This window comes from Alexandromys fortis, unplaced genomic scaffold (assembly GCF_014885135.2).
Source record: "Alexandromys fortis isolate MF-2015 unplaced genomic scaffold, M_Fortis_MF-2015_v1.1 scaffold_24, whole genome shotgun sequence".
NCBI classification, from domain to species: domain Eukaryota; kingdom Metazoa; phylum Chordata; class Mammalia; order Rodentia; family Cricetidae; genus Alexandromys; species Alexandromys fortis.
Window position 1 is genome coordinate 5182740 of NW_026067906.1, and position 15818 is coordinate 5198557.

At 33.7% G+C, this 15818-nt stretch overlaps 1 protein-coding gene across 9 annotated transcripts in view; it reads right to left on the reverse strand.

The window, feature by feature from the left end:
* Lrriq1 (leucine rich repeats and IQ motif containing 1) overlaps positions 1 to 15818 on the reverse strand; it is a 146716-nt gene that overhangs the window by 10109 nt on the left and 120789 nt on the right. For 6 of the 9 annotated variants that reach the window (XM_050135597.1, XM_050135594.1, XM_050135591.1 and 3 more), the window contains 3 exons: positions 14526 to 14658; positions 12687 to 12747; positions 5964 to 6084 (listed from right to left, as the gene is read on the reverse strand). In XM_050135597.1, the coding sequence (XP_049991554.1) occupies positions 5964 to 6084; positions 12687 to 12747; positions 14526 to 14658 (315 nt within the window). Of the gene's footprint in view, positions 1 to 1030; positions 6085 to 12686; positions 12748 to 14525; positions 14659 to 15818 lie in introns of those variants that run through there. The other 3 variants (XM_050135595.1, XM_050135596.1, XM_050135593.1) reach the window with 2 other exon arrangements.

Here is a 15818-nt window from a genome sequence, read left to right on the forward strand (position 1 = left end):
ATGTGAAATTATATTTATAATTCATAAAATCATTGATTTATACTTGATTTTCAATAAATGTTTGTTTAATGATAAAGCTTTTTTTCAATATTGTTCCTAAAATACTATGCTAAAATATTAATACTTAATATAATCCAAGCTGTGGTCTTTTGTAAAGAGAACTGTGCCCAATTTAGTTTTTATTCAAATGTTCTTTGCATATACTGTTCAAATAAAAAACATGTTATTCTATCCAAAAAGCCATAATTAATACATGAAATTATGCTCATTATCAAGGTATTACAAGTTACCAATGAATGCACCCTAACAATATGATTTGTGATAAGGATGTTTATATAGGCATTTCTCTTTTAAAATGAAATTCATACTCAGTTTATTCATTAAAGGTTTTAAGAGAGGCATTGCAGGAGGATGAGGCTTTGGAATTTTTGCCATAGTGATAGTAGAGTGTGCCCTCCGATAAACGTTGATTCTGAGTTACAGGACCAAATTAGGAGCCCAAATTCACAGCAAATATTTATATAAATCAAAATTCCATGATGCATGGCAAGGTGGTCTTGCCTGTAGTCTTCCTTCTGTGATTTACTAAGGTACCAAAGTGCAATTCACTTCACATTCCCTTTTGAATAAACAACTGAAGGATCGACTTCGTATAAGTTGGAACTACAGAAATTTGTGTCTCGTGATAGGGTTCACCTGGAATGAAATCCTCCATATGCTGAGCGATTGTCCTCAACGAATGCTTACAGATATGAGGATTTGAGCATGGCAGATACTCTTAGACACTAGAGACTCTACTGATGAATTTCTACCAAAGCTTTTACCTTCCTTAGTCAGCATACCCTGCCTCCAGTGAAGGAATAAGAAAATGTCATATACTCTCCTTCCTACCTATAATGCATTCTAGGGAATTCTCCTCTATTTGTCCATCCATCCATCCATCCATCCATCCATCCATCCATCCATGCATGCATGCATACATACATACATACATACATTCACACAGCCAATATATGTGAAAAGCCTACCATATACCAGGGTGCTTTTTCTGGAAACTAAGAAAATTTCATTAAATTCCCTGATGTGGAACATTATGGTTATGGAGGATAACTATAAATCTTTGAAACTAGTATGGCATGACTATTGTCAGTAGAATCTTTTAGCTACTCCGAGAGAAAATTTTCACAGCTATAGAGGCTAAATCCTTACAAAACTCATATTAATGTTTATTGAAATGTATCACTGAATTCTGTTCTAATATATAAAACTTTTTTATTATCACTCTTAATTGCACAACATTGTGTTAGAGAGTTGTATACAGATATTTTCATTTGGCAACAGAAAATAATGACTATAAGATAAAGTGATAAAAATATGATATTATAGCAGTAAATCTGTATTCTAAATGTGTCTTCTTTGTGTAAGGCATACAAAAGTCAACTTCTTATGTATTAATGGCTTGTAGAAATGACCTGCACACTGTATATATCTGAGATACTATCATGATTTTTGGTTTATATAACAACTCACACACACACACACACATATATATATATATATAATATTTAAGCCTTAAATTCATTCACCATAGGGTTATACAAACAGTTTAGCCTAAAATAGATACTCAAACGTGTGTACTTCATCAAATAAACAAGCATCAATATGCAACATACCAAGAATTCTTGATTTAAAATTTGAAAGTACATTATGAAAATGTGCTCATCCCATGCTATTGGGCATGATATTAACAACTGCATTTCATGCTCTTAAGATAAGAATTCTAAAATTCTGGTCAATATATTGGAGTCAGAACATAAACAGAATACTTTTCCTTCCTAACCTTAAGCCTTGAAAGCCCATAAATGATTTTCTGAAGTCTTCATTAGCTATTCATTACCAGAAGAAAAGTTGAGCTTTCTACCTGAAGACTTACCCCAAAACTAGGTTTCCTTTCCCACCCCATCTTATTTTACATTGCTTTGGTAATTGAAGGCATTTGTTTTCTGTTCTATTCTTCAATTTCCAGAGCCTCTGACCCAGAAAGACTACATTGGATTTTACTATTGGCTTCTGTTTAAAGGCTTTCTTTCCACTGCTATTTCCTTCCCAGTTGTCATTCTCAGTACAAGCGAAGCACACTGCATACCAGAGGCATTCTATTCTCAACACAGCTAGCTACATTAACTGAGTCCCTTCTGAACAATACATACTTCCATATTCAGGAAGATGAATACCTCAAGAGAAAAGTTATCACGTCATGAGAAGATCTGTGTATCCAAATGAGGACATGACTTGAGGTTTATATTTCCTATTATAGAACCATTGAGGCTAATTCTTAGCTAATTATAAAAATAAAAGGCTATCCAGAAAGCTCAGTTATGATTAGAGGTCGCCATGGTAAGTATGCAGAGACAGTGAGCAGTAATAAATGGCTTGAAAGTTTTACATTCTACTTTTTGTCATCTAAGTTATGACTTGGAGGATTCAAGTAGCTGCTTTCTCTTTTTTTGTGGGATGAATTTGTTAAGTTCTTCAATATTATTTATGTTAGTTGTCAAAGAAAACTCATCATGAAGTAATTTTCTTTTTTGTTCATTTTTGAGAAATTTTCTCCCTGTAACCTTGACTGTTCTGGCATTTGTTCTGTAGACCAAGCTGGCCTCAAACTAACAGAGATTCACCTGCCTCTGCCTCCTGAGGGCTGGGATTAAAGGCATGTGGCAAAACACAATGCAATAAAAGTAATTTTCAAAGCTTTATATTGCATTTATAGTAAAATTATTATTGGAATTCATATTAGATAATATATTAAATGAGAAAAATAGACAAAGCAAAAATGATTAATAAAATAAGATATTTTGTATAAACATTATTTAAATAAGAAACTCACTTGACACAAGGTTTTATAACAAAGAAAACTCCATTCTTTCTTTGCAAACTTTATGATGGTTCAGAAATTTAGAGAGTGACTGTGATCTGGACTTCTTTTAATGAGAAGTAAAGATGAAAAGAAATGGAAAACAAATTAATAAATTCTCTATACCAAGATACAAATGCTCGTAACAGCTGTCATAGTAAAAGAAAGGCATCTGCTTTTAGAAAGAAAAAATGCATTTTCTTTTTAGAAAAGAAATCCATTGGTGTGGATTCATTCTAAAATGATGCAAGAGGACCCAAAAGATACAACAAAAGAAGAAAACAGTAGGTCCTGTTGTTTAAGCCTTTACAATATTCTAAGTAATATGTCACATGATTTACACATTTTACTCATTTATTCATTGTAACTTGTGAGAGAAACATTCTTGCCCCCATTTTACAGATAGTAAGCGTATGCTTAGAAGCTAATTAATCATCAGTCTTATGACTTGTCTCAGATAGTAGACCTGGGATGTTAAGCCAGAATCTATCTAATCACAAAGAACACATGTAATGCTATTAGAGAAACAGGGCAGGATAGTATCTGGAAGAACCCAACGACGCACAGAGCGTTTCACAGCTGTGGCTCATAAACTACTCTCTAGATTTGGCTTACAAAGTAAAAAGAAATGTTTTAGCTTTAACAGGGTGACAAGTTTTGAGAGAGAGAGAGAAAGCTCAAGGAAAAAGCTTTCAAAGCTATAAGTGGTTGGCCCAGGGCCATGAAAGCACAGTTTGTAAAATCTTTGAAGGTTAAAGGATCTCTTTGGACTAAAAGGCAAAACCAACTTTTTTTTTTTTGTCAAGTTGCTAAGAGTAAAGGTTCGTATACATAAAGAACCAATTAGCCCATTTATCGCTGCGCTTGAGATCTGTATAATAATTCAGCTGCCATGCCTAGGTTGTAATTATATAACACTTCCTCATCACTGACTTTGACCTGAATTATTCTAAATGCTTTCTATTTGACTCCTGCAGCAATTCCATAAGAAGCACTGCCATCATCTCTTTTGGGGGGACTCGGTTATGTCTGGCATCAGAGCTCATGGTCTTTACAATTATTTTGTGCAGATGTCAGAGCAGATAAATAATTACAACTAAGTATCTTGCCCAATCACTTTGATATTTGATATAATCCTTTTCTAAAATGGCCTACCTTAAAATTTCACTTGTTAAACATATTTAAAGATTGTTAGTGTTTTCAATACAGTCAGTCATCTATCATCAACTAATTATTGTATTAGGTTGAGAAGGAAGCCTTCAGGCATTGGGCTGGATAAGAGAAGGTAAGGGGTACTCAGGTATGTTCACAACACATTTATACCGCATTGTTAAAATTAAAAAAATATAATGTAAGCATAAAAATAATCCAAATAAAATAAAGAAACACATAAATTCTATTTAATGATCTTTATATACTCTATAAACTCTAGTTCAATGTCATAGAAATGAAACACAAAGCTGTGTGTTACAGTATAGTGACTGATTTTTTGAGCCATTTAAGATTTAACCTCCTGATGGCATATAATGATCAAAGTTTCTTGTTAGTGTTGTTTCTTTCTTCCCTTTATTTTTTATTTTCAGTATGGGGATGGAATTCAGGCTGTGCTTTCTAAGCAAGTTCTCTACCAATTTACTAAACACAAGGCCTGAAGAAAAGTTTTGATACTGTGTACTGTGAGCAAACATTATTGTGCTTTTGTATTTCATTCTAGATTTTTCATTTTTAGCTACAGTGATTGAAATTGATATTAAGTGCATAATAAGGATAGCCTTGCTCATATATGTGTGTGTGTCACAAGCTGAAACCAATGTAGCTATCATATTCTCACAAGTTATGCCAGTAAATATAAAATATTCTAAAATCATACAGAGAGGCTAACCAGATTCTGTAATCAAGTAATAAAATGTAAGAATAGAAACAAATATATTCTAAATCTTAAATATGCACAAGTTAGAGCTATTGAAATAATTATTGTAAAACTAAACTAACATTTATCACAGTTAAGTTTCATATATAAAGGGATGTAAATTCTTATAATCTACTGATGATGTCCAAGTACTTGGATGAAAAGTAAGGACCCCAGAATTATTTTCATGTTTGATTTTATCTGGAAAGCAGTAAGGGGATTATTGAGTTTTTCACATGCAGCAGAATATCAATTTGTATGGATATAAGATCAGAATGAATAATGAGAAAACGAGAAAGCTGCATAAACTTCTGTGTAGACTTGAATTTCACTGTTTTGGAAAATTACCATATATAATATGAAATGAAACACTTTTTATATTAGTGTATCATGACGTATTACAGGGTATTTCAAATTGTATAGGATAAAAATTCAATGAAAACTTATAAAAACAGGGTTCACTACTATAAAATGCCACAAGATGCAGAGATTTTTCCATATTTACTTTTTTCAGAGTTCATAACTGATATATATTTTTTCAGATATAATTTTATACCTGGATATCAGGCTGTTCCACCCCTCAATTAAAAATGACAGATAATAGACATATGAGATAGGCGTGGCTACAAAGTCACCTGTCACAAACACAATCAGAATGATATTTTTCAAATTAGAATATTTTTTAAAAGCATGTCCATTCATTACTTTATCATGTATAATTCTGCTACATTTGGAATTTTTCTTTAGAAGGTAAATTTCTTTAACATATTTATTAATGACAAAGATCTAAATGCTCTGGCTTAATACACAAATTCTACTTTTAAAAGTTATCCTAAAAATCTTTAGGGAAAAAAAAAGATCAAAGAATTCAACATGATCAAGGGCATGGATGAGGGAAGAGCCTGAACTGACATAATGTAATTCAAGAAATACTGATGCTGTTAATTTTAGTAATAATTTAATTTGGTCCATATCAAAGAAGCCATGTAATGGAAGAAAAGAGGCCAAAGGCACGTCTGTGGGGAGCACTGATGGTTGGTACCCTAACCCCTATCTGTAAAAGAACGTTCGCTGGCATTAGCTTCCGTCAATTCGTCTGTGATTTTTAGATTAATTCTGAAGGAAACCATAGCTTACTTGAGGATCCCGATGAGTATCTGTGTGCCTGGCTTTTTTTGTCTTTGTTTGTAGACAAAGAACTCCCACTGGTCATGGAAAAAAGGTCTAAATCCGTGTCTTCTCTGCTTACAAGTCTTGCCTGGGAGCAACGAGAGAGAATGTATACAATCATGAAACAAAATATGGCATTTTCTGAATGCAGCTCACATTACCCCAAATAAACAAACAGGCTCTGTCAAACAACCTTCTTCAAAATGATACCACAATCCTTTATTGCTGCCCAGCCAGAACAAATGCACTATGTCAAAGGATGTTTTGCAAATAAGAGCCGATTTTAAAATTGAGGTTTGCTATTTGAGTCTGTACAGCAAAAGAAAACATTTTAGTACAGTAATTTTGATGAAAATCAATCTTAAAGGCAATGGGTGAAACTATAAACAGCTTAACCTTACTTACTGACCAAGTATATTATTTAATAGTTAATTAAATGTTAAAGATGTCATATTATATTATTTTTTAGTATTTTTTATTAAACTGGCTATAGCATTATTTTCTATCAACAATCCTTGAAATGGATTTTGCATATTTGTGGACCACTGCATCACAGACTGTACATACCCTTTCATTATAACCATTATCAGTGTGAAACATTACACATCAAATGATCTCATTTTGATATATTGTTAAATATATAGTAATTTCAAGGCATATTTATGCACCCAATGGATTATTCAGTTATCTGAAATTACTATTGTACTTTTATTACTATGGGATATTGATACTTAACATCAAAAGAATTGCTTGTCACCTATAGAATATTCTCTTACAGAATGTCTTGTATCATTAGGAATTTATCAAGACTGAGCTGTGAAGTGGAGAATATGCTGTTATGAAAACCAAAGCAGTCTCTAAGTGGATAGGATCTACCCCAAACCACTCTATAATTGGATTCCTGTGAGAGAGTATTGCCCTAAATGTTTGATGGGAGGAAAACTTAAGCACAGGGAAATAAAGGGAAGAAACCACCATTGTGGTTTAGAAAACTATCTCTGTGTAATGAGTTATATAGACTCAAGGAATCAGAATTTAAATACATTCTTTCACATTTAGATATCACCACCTTCTCTCTTCTCTCCTCCCTCTCCTCTACTTCCTTCCCCCTCCTCAACCTTCCTTGATGTCACCATCTTCCTCTCCCGTCCCCTCCTTCTCTTCTATTCCTCGTTCTCCTCATCCCTCCCTATTCCTGTCCTCTTTTCATTGAATTTCTGCTCTCTTCCTGGCTGCCCTGGAGCTCTCCAGTGATAAGACTATAAACATACACCATATCTGGTTTGTCATTTTTTTCCTTTCTTTTCCCACCTTTCCATTCTCACTCACAAATGAATACAAATATTTGTTTTTCTGAAATAAATATAATTTTTAATCTACAAAATTTGTGCACATTATGTTGTATAACACATTTGAAATTTGTATACACAATGGAATAGCTCCCCCCCCCCGCAAAAGCTATAGACATACGAATTAATGAGCAAACTTTTCTAAACTTCCATAAACAAACCTGTGGGCCATATCTCAAATTTAAACCATAAAACATAAAATAAAAATTTAAAGTGCGATTTACCAGGAACATTTGACTTCACAAAAGTGCCATCTAACAGTTTAAATTTAAATGTTCAAAGATTTTTGCTTTACTTCACAGAAGACAAAGTAGTTGGACTCTGGCAGACTTCCTCAGACACCTAGAATTTCATATATAGGCTCAATCCACGGCTTTCAGTGAATCTAGCATAGCTCATGGATTATTAATGTTTAAATTATATATCTAAAATATTGGCTTTAGCACTATTTTATCAGTTAACAGAAAAATTATAAAGGAAAAATATATCTTTTCTTCCACATGCTTGTTATCATTGAGATATGAGGCATTTCCACAAAAGGCTTATAATTGGAAGACTTTGTCTGAGCTAGTAGATCTGATTTGCATGATTGGAACATGAGATCTCACAGAGTCTGTGGATTACCCCACCGAGGAACTAAAAATCTTTTGGCATAAATGGAATATGAGGCAAAAATTGGAGGTAAGGCTAAGTAAAAAGCAATACAACACTAGAGTCCATGTCTTTTCTTGGGGCCTCTTCCTGTTTCTCTCCAGCTCTTAGCTGCTATCACCATTGTCCCAGAAACACAGATTCCAGTGACTATGGACTTATGCTTCTGTAACAGTGGATCGAAAGAAATTTTTCTTTAATGGAGTTTTTTTTTTATGTATTTGCCACAGTGACAAAAAATCAGACTGAATATGCAAATATACTTATTCAGTAATTCCTTTGAATCCCTTGATTCCAGGACCATGTTGACTACTGAGGATGGCAAGTCATATATGTCAAAAGATGCAGTGTTTACATGGAACTTAGACAATCCATCCCTATTACTTAAATCATTTATCCCTTACAAATAACAACTAACGCAATATAAATTCCATGTGGGTAGACGTCCTAGTGCATTGCATAGAAGAAAATAAGAAATACATATTTACAGGTTTACTACACAGGGTATTTTTCCAAATACCTCATTCTTATATTAAGTCCATCAGGAGGGGTTCAATGAAGACAAAAGGATAACTATCCTTCAAATAATATAAGTAAGCACAAATTTAATATTTACATTACAGAAATATATGAATAGTGGGACCGGTAGACTCAATTAAGATAAGAGTATTCTAAATGGAGTACAATATCATCAATTATTTACCAAATGGTAACTTTGAAAAGAGTTTTTTAAGGTTTTGTTTTCTGGACATTTTCTTTTGCCGTTCACCTATGCAGTCGTAAAGCCCAACTGCATCTCACTAAAAGGAAGAGAATTTGGAACAGAAATCTATAAATACTTAGAGTTTGATCTATCTACAACTACCACAACTTAATTAACGATAAAGCTTTACATAAATTAGTAAGGAACATGGACCAATGTTTAATCAATATGATGTTATGAAATATTTACATGCTTTGTAATTTTTAAGTGAAGTCATAATAATAACCTACTTTAAAATTTTAATTGTTTCTCAGTGTGCATGTTTTGCCTATGTATGTCTGAGTATTATTTATGTGCTGACATTGGAGGGGCCAGAAAGAGTGTTGGCTCTCCTGAAACTGAAGTTACAGATGGGGTGAGACTCAATATGGGTTATGGAAAATGAACTCAGGTTTTCTGAAAGAGCAACCAATGAGTTTAAACACTGGACCATGTCTCTAGTCTCCTATTATCATACTTAAAAAACATACCCTGTTATATCTTGATCAGGATTTAAAGGTAATTTCTGTTTTGGTTGTTGTTTCATTACTCTTCATTACATTGCAATAACTTCCATTGCAATCAAGTCTAAAAACTGCTTCATTATTCCAAAGAAGGACGTTTATGCTCCTGCACCCTTAGGCTAAGCAACTACTGATATGCTCTCTATTGAGTCAGCACTATGATTTTTCAGAATGTGAAATGATTGACACTTACAATATTTTACAATAATATGGGTAAACTCTATTTAATATCATGTTATGTGTGCATGTTAATAGTTTCTTGCTTATTACCATGCATTGATTGCATTTTACATCCACTTCACCTTTCTTCCACTGTTATATTTTCACGCACTAAGTGGACTTTGGTTGCGTTAAGTTTTGCAGCTATTATGAACAAAACTATTCTAAAAATATTGTATAATATTTAAAATGAATGTGTGTTAAAATTCTCTGAGAATTTTAAATATTGAGTATCTATTTTAATTATATCCAACCTCCCTTGTACTATTTTTTTAATGAATGTTCATTACTTTAGGAAAAATGTTTAGTAGCTCATCTGTTGCATATATGTTTCTAAATTTTCTTCATTAAAGTTTTTTAATTAAAAATAATCAAAATATAATTACACTTCCCCCTCTACACTTTTCTGTTTATAACCACTCCATACCACCCCGACTAATCGCTCTTCAAATTGATGGCCTCTTTTTTGTTGTTATTGTTACATATATGACATTATTATATTGTTAGATATATTTACATGTAAATACATAACTACCGTCTGTTGAGTTGTTCAATCTTGTTTGTGTGCATTTGATTTCAGGGCTGACCAGTTGTTATTGGATAATCAATTCGGGGGATCATCCCTGGAAGAGACAGAACCTCCTTCTATCAGTGGTCATTAGTTGTCTGTATTTGCTTAGGGGTGCATAATGTGCAATTTCCCCCTCCTACATCAGCGTGAGTCACAGCATGCCCAGCAGGCCAAGATATCACTACAGGTTCGAGAGTGGCTTTCATAGCGTGGTGGTAAAGCAAGAGCTGTCTAATTAGACTTAACGTACATTCAGTAGGAAGGGAATCACATCTGGAACTAAAAACCTAATGAACGTCCTGGGACACATAAGATCACAGAGTAGAAACTACTACCACTATGTTACTAGATCAGCAGAATTCTAAACTGTATTGCAAAACTTATCCTTACACCCACAGATAAATGTAGTTCTCACCCTATTCAAGACAGACAAAACAAAACCTCACTTTGCAGCAAATGGTCCACTACAGAAAATCACAGCTGATCATAATTCAGTGGTTAAGTCGCCATGGTGAGCTCAGCAGGGATGGATGCATCTACAATAAAACTCCTAAACCTAAGCCTCTGTAAACATCATGGAAGAGGGTATAGGAGTATTACAACAGCAGAGGAACAGGATGTCTTCTGTACAATTATGTATCCTAGAAACAACAGAGGACTTACACAAAATACCGCAATAATATGGTTACCTAGCAACTCTTGAATGATTACAATACCAACCAGTATGCTAACATGGAAGGGGTGATGTCATAGACAACATATTCTCAAATTTTAAAATCTGAATAATTTATAACCTGAAACATGGTTATTCTCTGGAAAACCCCAGAATTTGCTTCATTTATCAATTTAATTCAATTATCAACATACTTTTATATATTGTTAACATATTTTCTTATATATTTTACACTATAAATATTTTACAATATTATAAAATGATATCTTCTATTTTTCTCAGTTGCTTTGCCCTTGCTCCTTTACATGCAGAAATTAAATTTGATTATAGCCTTGTGCTATAATACTGAAGTATAATAAGAGGTATAAAAATGGTTTTATCTACATTATTAATAATTTGTTGCCATTTAATGTTTTTTTCCTTCCTTCCTATTGGCCGCATGTGGTCATTGCCAGGCAGTGATAGCACACGCCTTTAATCCCAGCACTCAGGAGGCAGAGGCAGGTGGATCTCAGTGAGTTTGAGGCCAGCCTGGTCTACAAAGCAAGTTTCAAGGCAGCCAGGAAGGTTACACAGAGAATTTCTGCGCTCCGCCCAAAAAAAAAGGAAGGAAAAAGAGTGACCATTAATAAACTTGTGCAAAAATATAGTCAAATATATATATATATATATATATATATATATATATATATATATATATAACAGACTGATGTTCTAAAATTCCTAGGATAATATGCATGACACCCTCACAGAGGAATTTTATTAGAATATAGGAAAATATTTAATGAGTAATAATTTTTTTGTCTTGTTTTTTCGAGACAGCGTTTCTCTGTGGCTTTGGAGCCTGTCCTGGAACTAGCTAGGTAGACCAGGCTGGTCTCGAACTCACAGAGATCCGCCTGCCTCTGCCTCCCGAGTGCTGGGATTAAAGGCGTGCGCCACTGTTGCCCGGCAATGAGTAATAATTTTAAATAGGGACATAAAGTTATCTTGCCCTTTTATTCTATCTAAATGCACATATTTATGTATACAAATATATACTACACACCACACACACACACACATAAATTATTGCTCAAATTCAGGAAAGTCTTTGGAAAAAGTGTTCAAGAAAATGGCATGGAAGTGCTCTTACAGCCATAATATTATTTTTATCTTAAAGAAAAGTAACTTTGGTTGTTAAATTCTCACTGGAAAACAAAATAATAATCCATTTTCTTGGTCTATGTAGAATCTGAGCTAGGGAGATTTGTTAGTCTTTTATAAAGGGAGGTGTTCTCCACTGTAATCAGTCACGATTCCCTCCTCCAAACTTCTGAGACAACACTGAAAAGTTTCCTTTTTATGAGATCTACTTTTCTAGATCCCAATGTTGGCCATAGTCCTCTATTTACAAAGTCTTTCTTCAAGTAGCTTACAGCAAAGTGAATTTAACAAGCATATGCCTTCCATTTTCTAGACGACACTCTTATTGAGATGATTAGAATGTGGCCTTAAAGCTCAAATAATACTTACCAGAGTACCATTGCACTCCATAAAACTTGGAGGGGTTAAGCTGCTAATCACTTGTTACTTTTAATACAGTTTGATTTTCCAAGCTGGAAACTCATATTGCTGTTTCTTTCAATTGTAATCTTTATATTTGGCTCTTAAAATTTTCAAGAAAATAATCTCATTAAACAATTTCCCATCCAGAGTAATTTTGTTTTAAAATGGTAACAGGTTAATATTTTTACATCTGTCAAATAAAATTATTATTTTAAACAATGTCATATTGTAACATTATATTTTAAGTCAAGAAAATATGTTATTATTTTAGCACACGGCATTTGAGGTTTCCCCAAAATAGATACAGTTGTGATATTCCATAGTTTAAACATATTATGAGTATATTTTAAAGTGTTACTTATTGAGTATGTGTGTCTATAACATTTTTCTCTAACTTTAAACATATTTCTTACCACAAGTTGAACTCTTCCACCATTGAGTACATCTGGATCTAACTCAGGCAAGAAGTGATTGCTTCATGGTGGCAAGAAAGGAAAGAAAGTTACAGTATAAATATAGAGAAAAAATATTAAAAAATGCCCAAACATCTTTATACACAAAATAGAGACAACAGCTTTAATCTATGTTACATATAATAAATGCACATATCATATATATATGATTCAACTGTTATATATTAAGTTTCACAAAAATTAATATCTAAATAATACTTCAATAGTAATCTCTTTTTAAAATATAAATGTTAATGAGCAAACATCTGAAAGAGCTAACAGTGATATTTAATAAATTATAGAAAATCTAAGTGTATTTTAATGACATTTACTTAGTTTGTCCCCATTTTTCTTTAGCTTTTTGAGACAGTGTTCCACGCAGTCCAGGCTTGACTTGAACTCACCATGTAGTCAAAGGCAAGCCGAAACTTGCCACTTTATCTCCACCTCCAAGGACTGGGCTTACAATCCTGAATCATCACTTGTTTTTACTGTCTTAAACTTTTCTTTGAAGCAAGCGAAGTTTTCTACTTTAGTGTTCTACTATGTTTGATGCACCCTACAAATATTCACAGTGCAGTTTAATTTTACTCTGGTAAAATATTCTGATATCAACCCTTTTCTTTAAATTTTTGTCTTTGGGAGCTATAGAGATGGTTCAATAATGAGAATTTAAGGCATGGTGCTCTGTGCTTAGAATCAAAGAACTGTGGGTTGGGGGGTGGAGAGAAAAACATATCCATAGAGTTTGCTGGGAAGCCAACCTAGCCTAAATCAGTGATTCCCAGATATGGCTTCAGACTTCAAAATAACATACACACTTGCATTTACACACATATACATGCACTTCCCCCAAAATCTACACACACACACACACACACACACACACACACACACACACACAGAGGTTTTCTACATATAATTTTTTGGAATATATTTCAAAATAATATTTTATATCTAGTTAATAAAAAATCTGAGGGATTGATTGATTGTTTCATCTACTAGATACAGATTTTATTACCAGTAAGTGGTAATATTAAAAGTTTAGGCATTTAAAATTTACCTTAAAATATTTTTTATATTTTCCACTGCATCACATCTATATTAACACTTTAACTTTGAAACAAAATCTCTCATATCTAGTTAACAGAGATAACTAATAGACTTTGTTGCATTTGTTATAATTATAAAGATGATATTCCTATGAATTCAGTTAACCTGATTAATGTGAACGTGAAATAAATGTATGGTTTCTATAGTTATAATACTTCATATTAAAACCTGAGAATTATCAATGTCTTTATTTCATTCTTTGATCACAGTAAATATGTCAAATAGCAAAATACTTCTATTTTAAGTTTTGTTTTCATATGATGTCCACGTTTTGTAAGAAGTTAAATGGGCTGAAGTCCTCCAATATGAACGTTCACGTCACATATAACATCGTAAAACTTTAATCCACAAACGTAGCTGTCAATTTCACAAGTGACTAATTTTTAAAACAAATCTATATACTGACATGACCGACAGTTACAAGATACCACACGTTTTCTTGATGAAGTAGAGGAGACTGCGGGATTCGTGTGTTGGTTTTAAGCATAACAGAGTAAAGCTCTTCCCAAACACTTTTGGTGAGAACTGTAAAGAACAATTAAATCCACGCTGTATGAAAGCCTCTGGCGATGTGATGTATTGGCTTTTGGCTAAGAAGTTGTATTTGTTTTAGCACAATTAACCCAGGTTTCACTTTTCAAGATTTGTTTACGATACAAAAATCTAATTTGAAGGAAATGACCTCACCATTTCAGGGTTCTGGAACTAGTTGTTTCTGGAAAGCCTGCTTGTGTATGAAGCCACTGGTAGGTGTACTCCTTACTCTTTTCTAACTTTTCATCCACAGTGGTTGGCTTGGAGAGGGCATCTTCCTCTTCGCCTTGGGAAGAAATGTGTAACATTCAAAGAATTAAAACCAGGGCAGGTAGCTGAGATGATGCTAGGAATTTCACTATAATGAAAGAGTTTTGACAAAGCGTGGTGACTAATAAATGGCAGTTATTAGGAGTTAAACATCTCCCATTTCAGTCTCAATTGCATCTACTTTGAAGAATAAAGGAAAAAAATTAATTCAGTTACCATTGTTTAAAAATAGCATCCATTAGAAAACTCGATTGTTTCAGAGAGACAATAGACCTTTCTTATATGAACAGCCTTGTTTTTAGACTTATTGTAAGACCCAAATGTCCTTATACCATCCTCATATACAATAGAATTTATAGATTATAGCAAAGGTATTTAAAACAGACTTTTGATTTTACAGAATTAGCTTTGTGTAAGCTATTATTTTCAATTATCAATAGTTTATACTAACTATTCAAAACAATGAATTTCATTGTGAAATAGAGGTAGAGGAGGGAGCTGATTCTCAAAAGTTATTCGCTGACCTTCACAGACCACATGCTGTGGCATAGGTGAGCTCACATTCAACACATACCCCAAAGAAAGTGTAAAAGTACACAGCATGCTGAAAGCAATATTGATGTTAAATTACACAAATCTCTGTCTCTGTTTCTCTCTCTCGGTGTGTGTTTGTGTGTGTGTGTATGTGGTGTGTTTAGAAAACCATGCAAACATTGCTGCCGTGTGAGTGTCACACATTATTCGTATGACACCATTGCTTTCCACCATTGTTTAGCTTCGTGGGCTTGCTCCTTCACACTGCTTCTTTTGTGGATCCCTCTCATAAATGTTAAGGGCTTGCTGGCTTTGTAAGTTTGGTCGACTGCATGTTTCTAAAGTTAGTTCATGGCAACTATGCACACAAGTCCATAAAACTTTAAAATCTGATGGTTAAAAACGCCAACTTTTCCAGGTGCAGCAGTAAACACAGCCTTTGAATGTGCTGACTCTCTGAATATGGAGGACAATGAGGGCTGCTGAGAAGCCAAGGACAATGGCACTGGGTTTTGTTCCTACTTCATGTTCTGGCTTTGTGGGAGCCTAGCCAGTTTGGATGTTCACCTTCCTAGACCAGGATGGAGCGGGGAGGACTTTGGACTTTCCACAGGGCAGGGAACCCTGACTGCCCTTCAGACT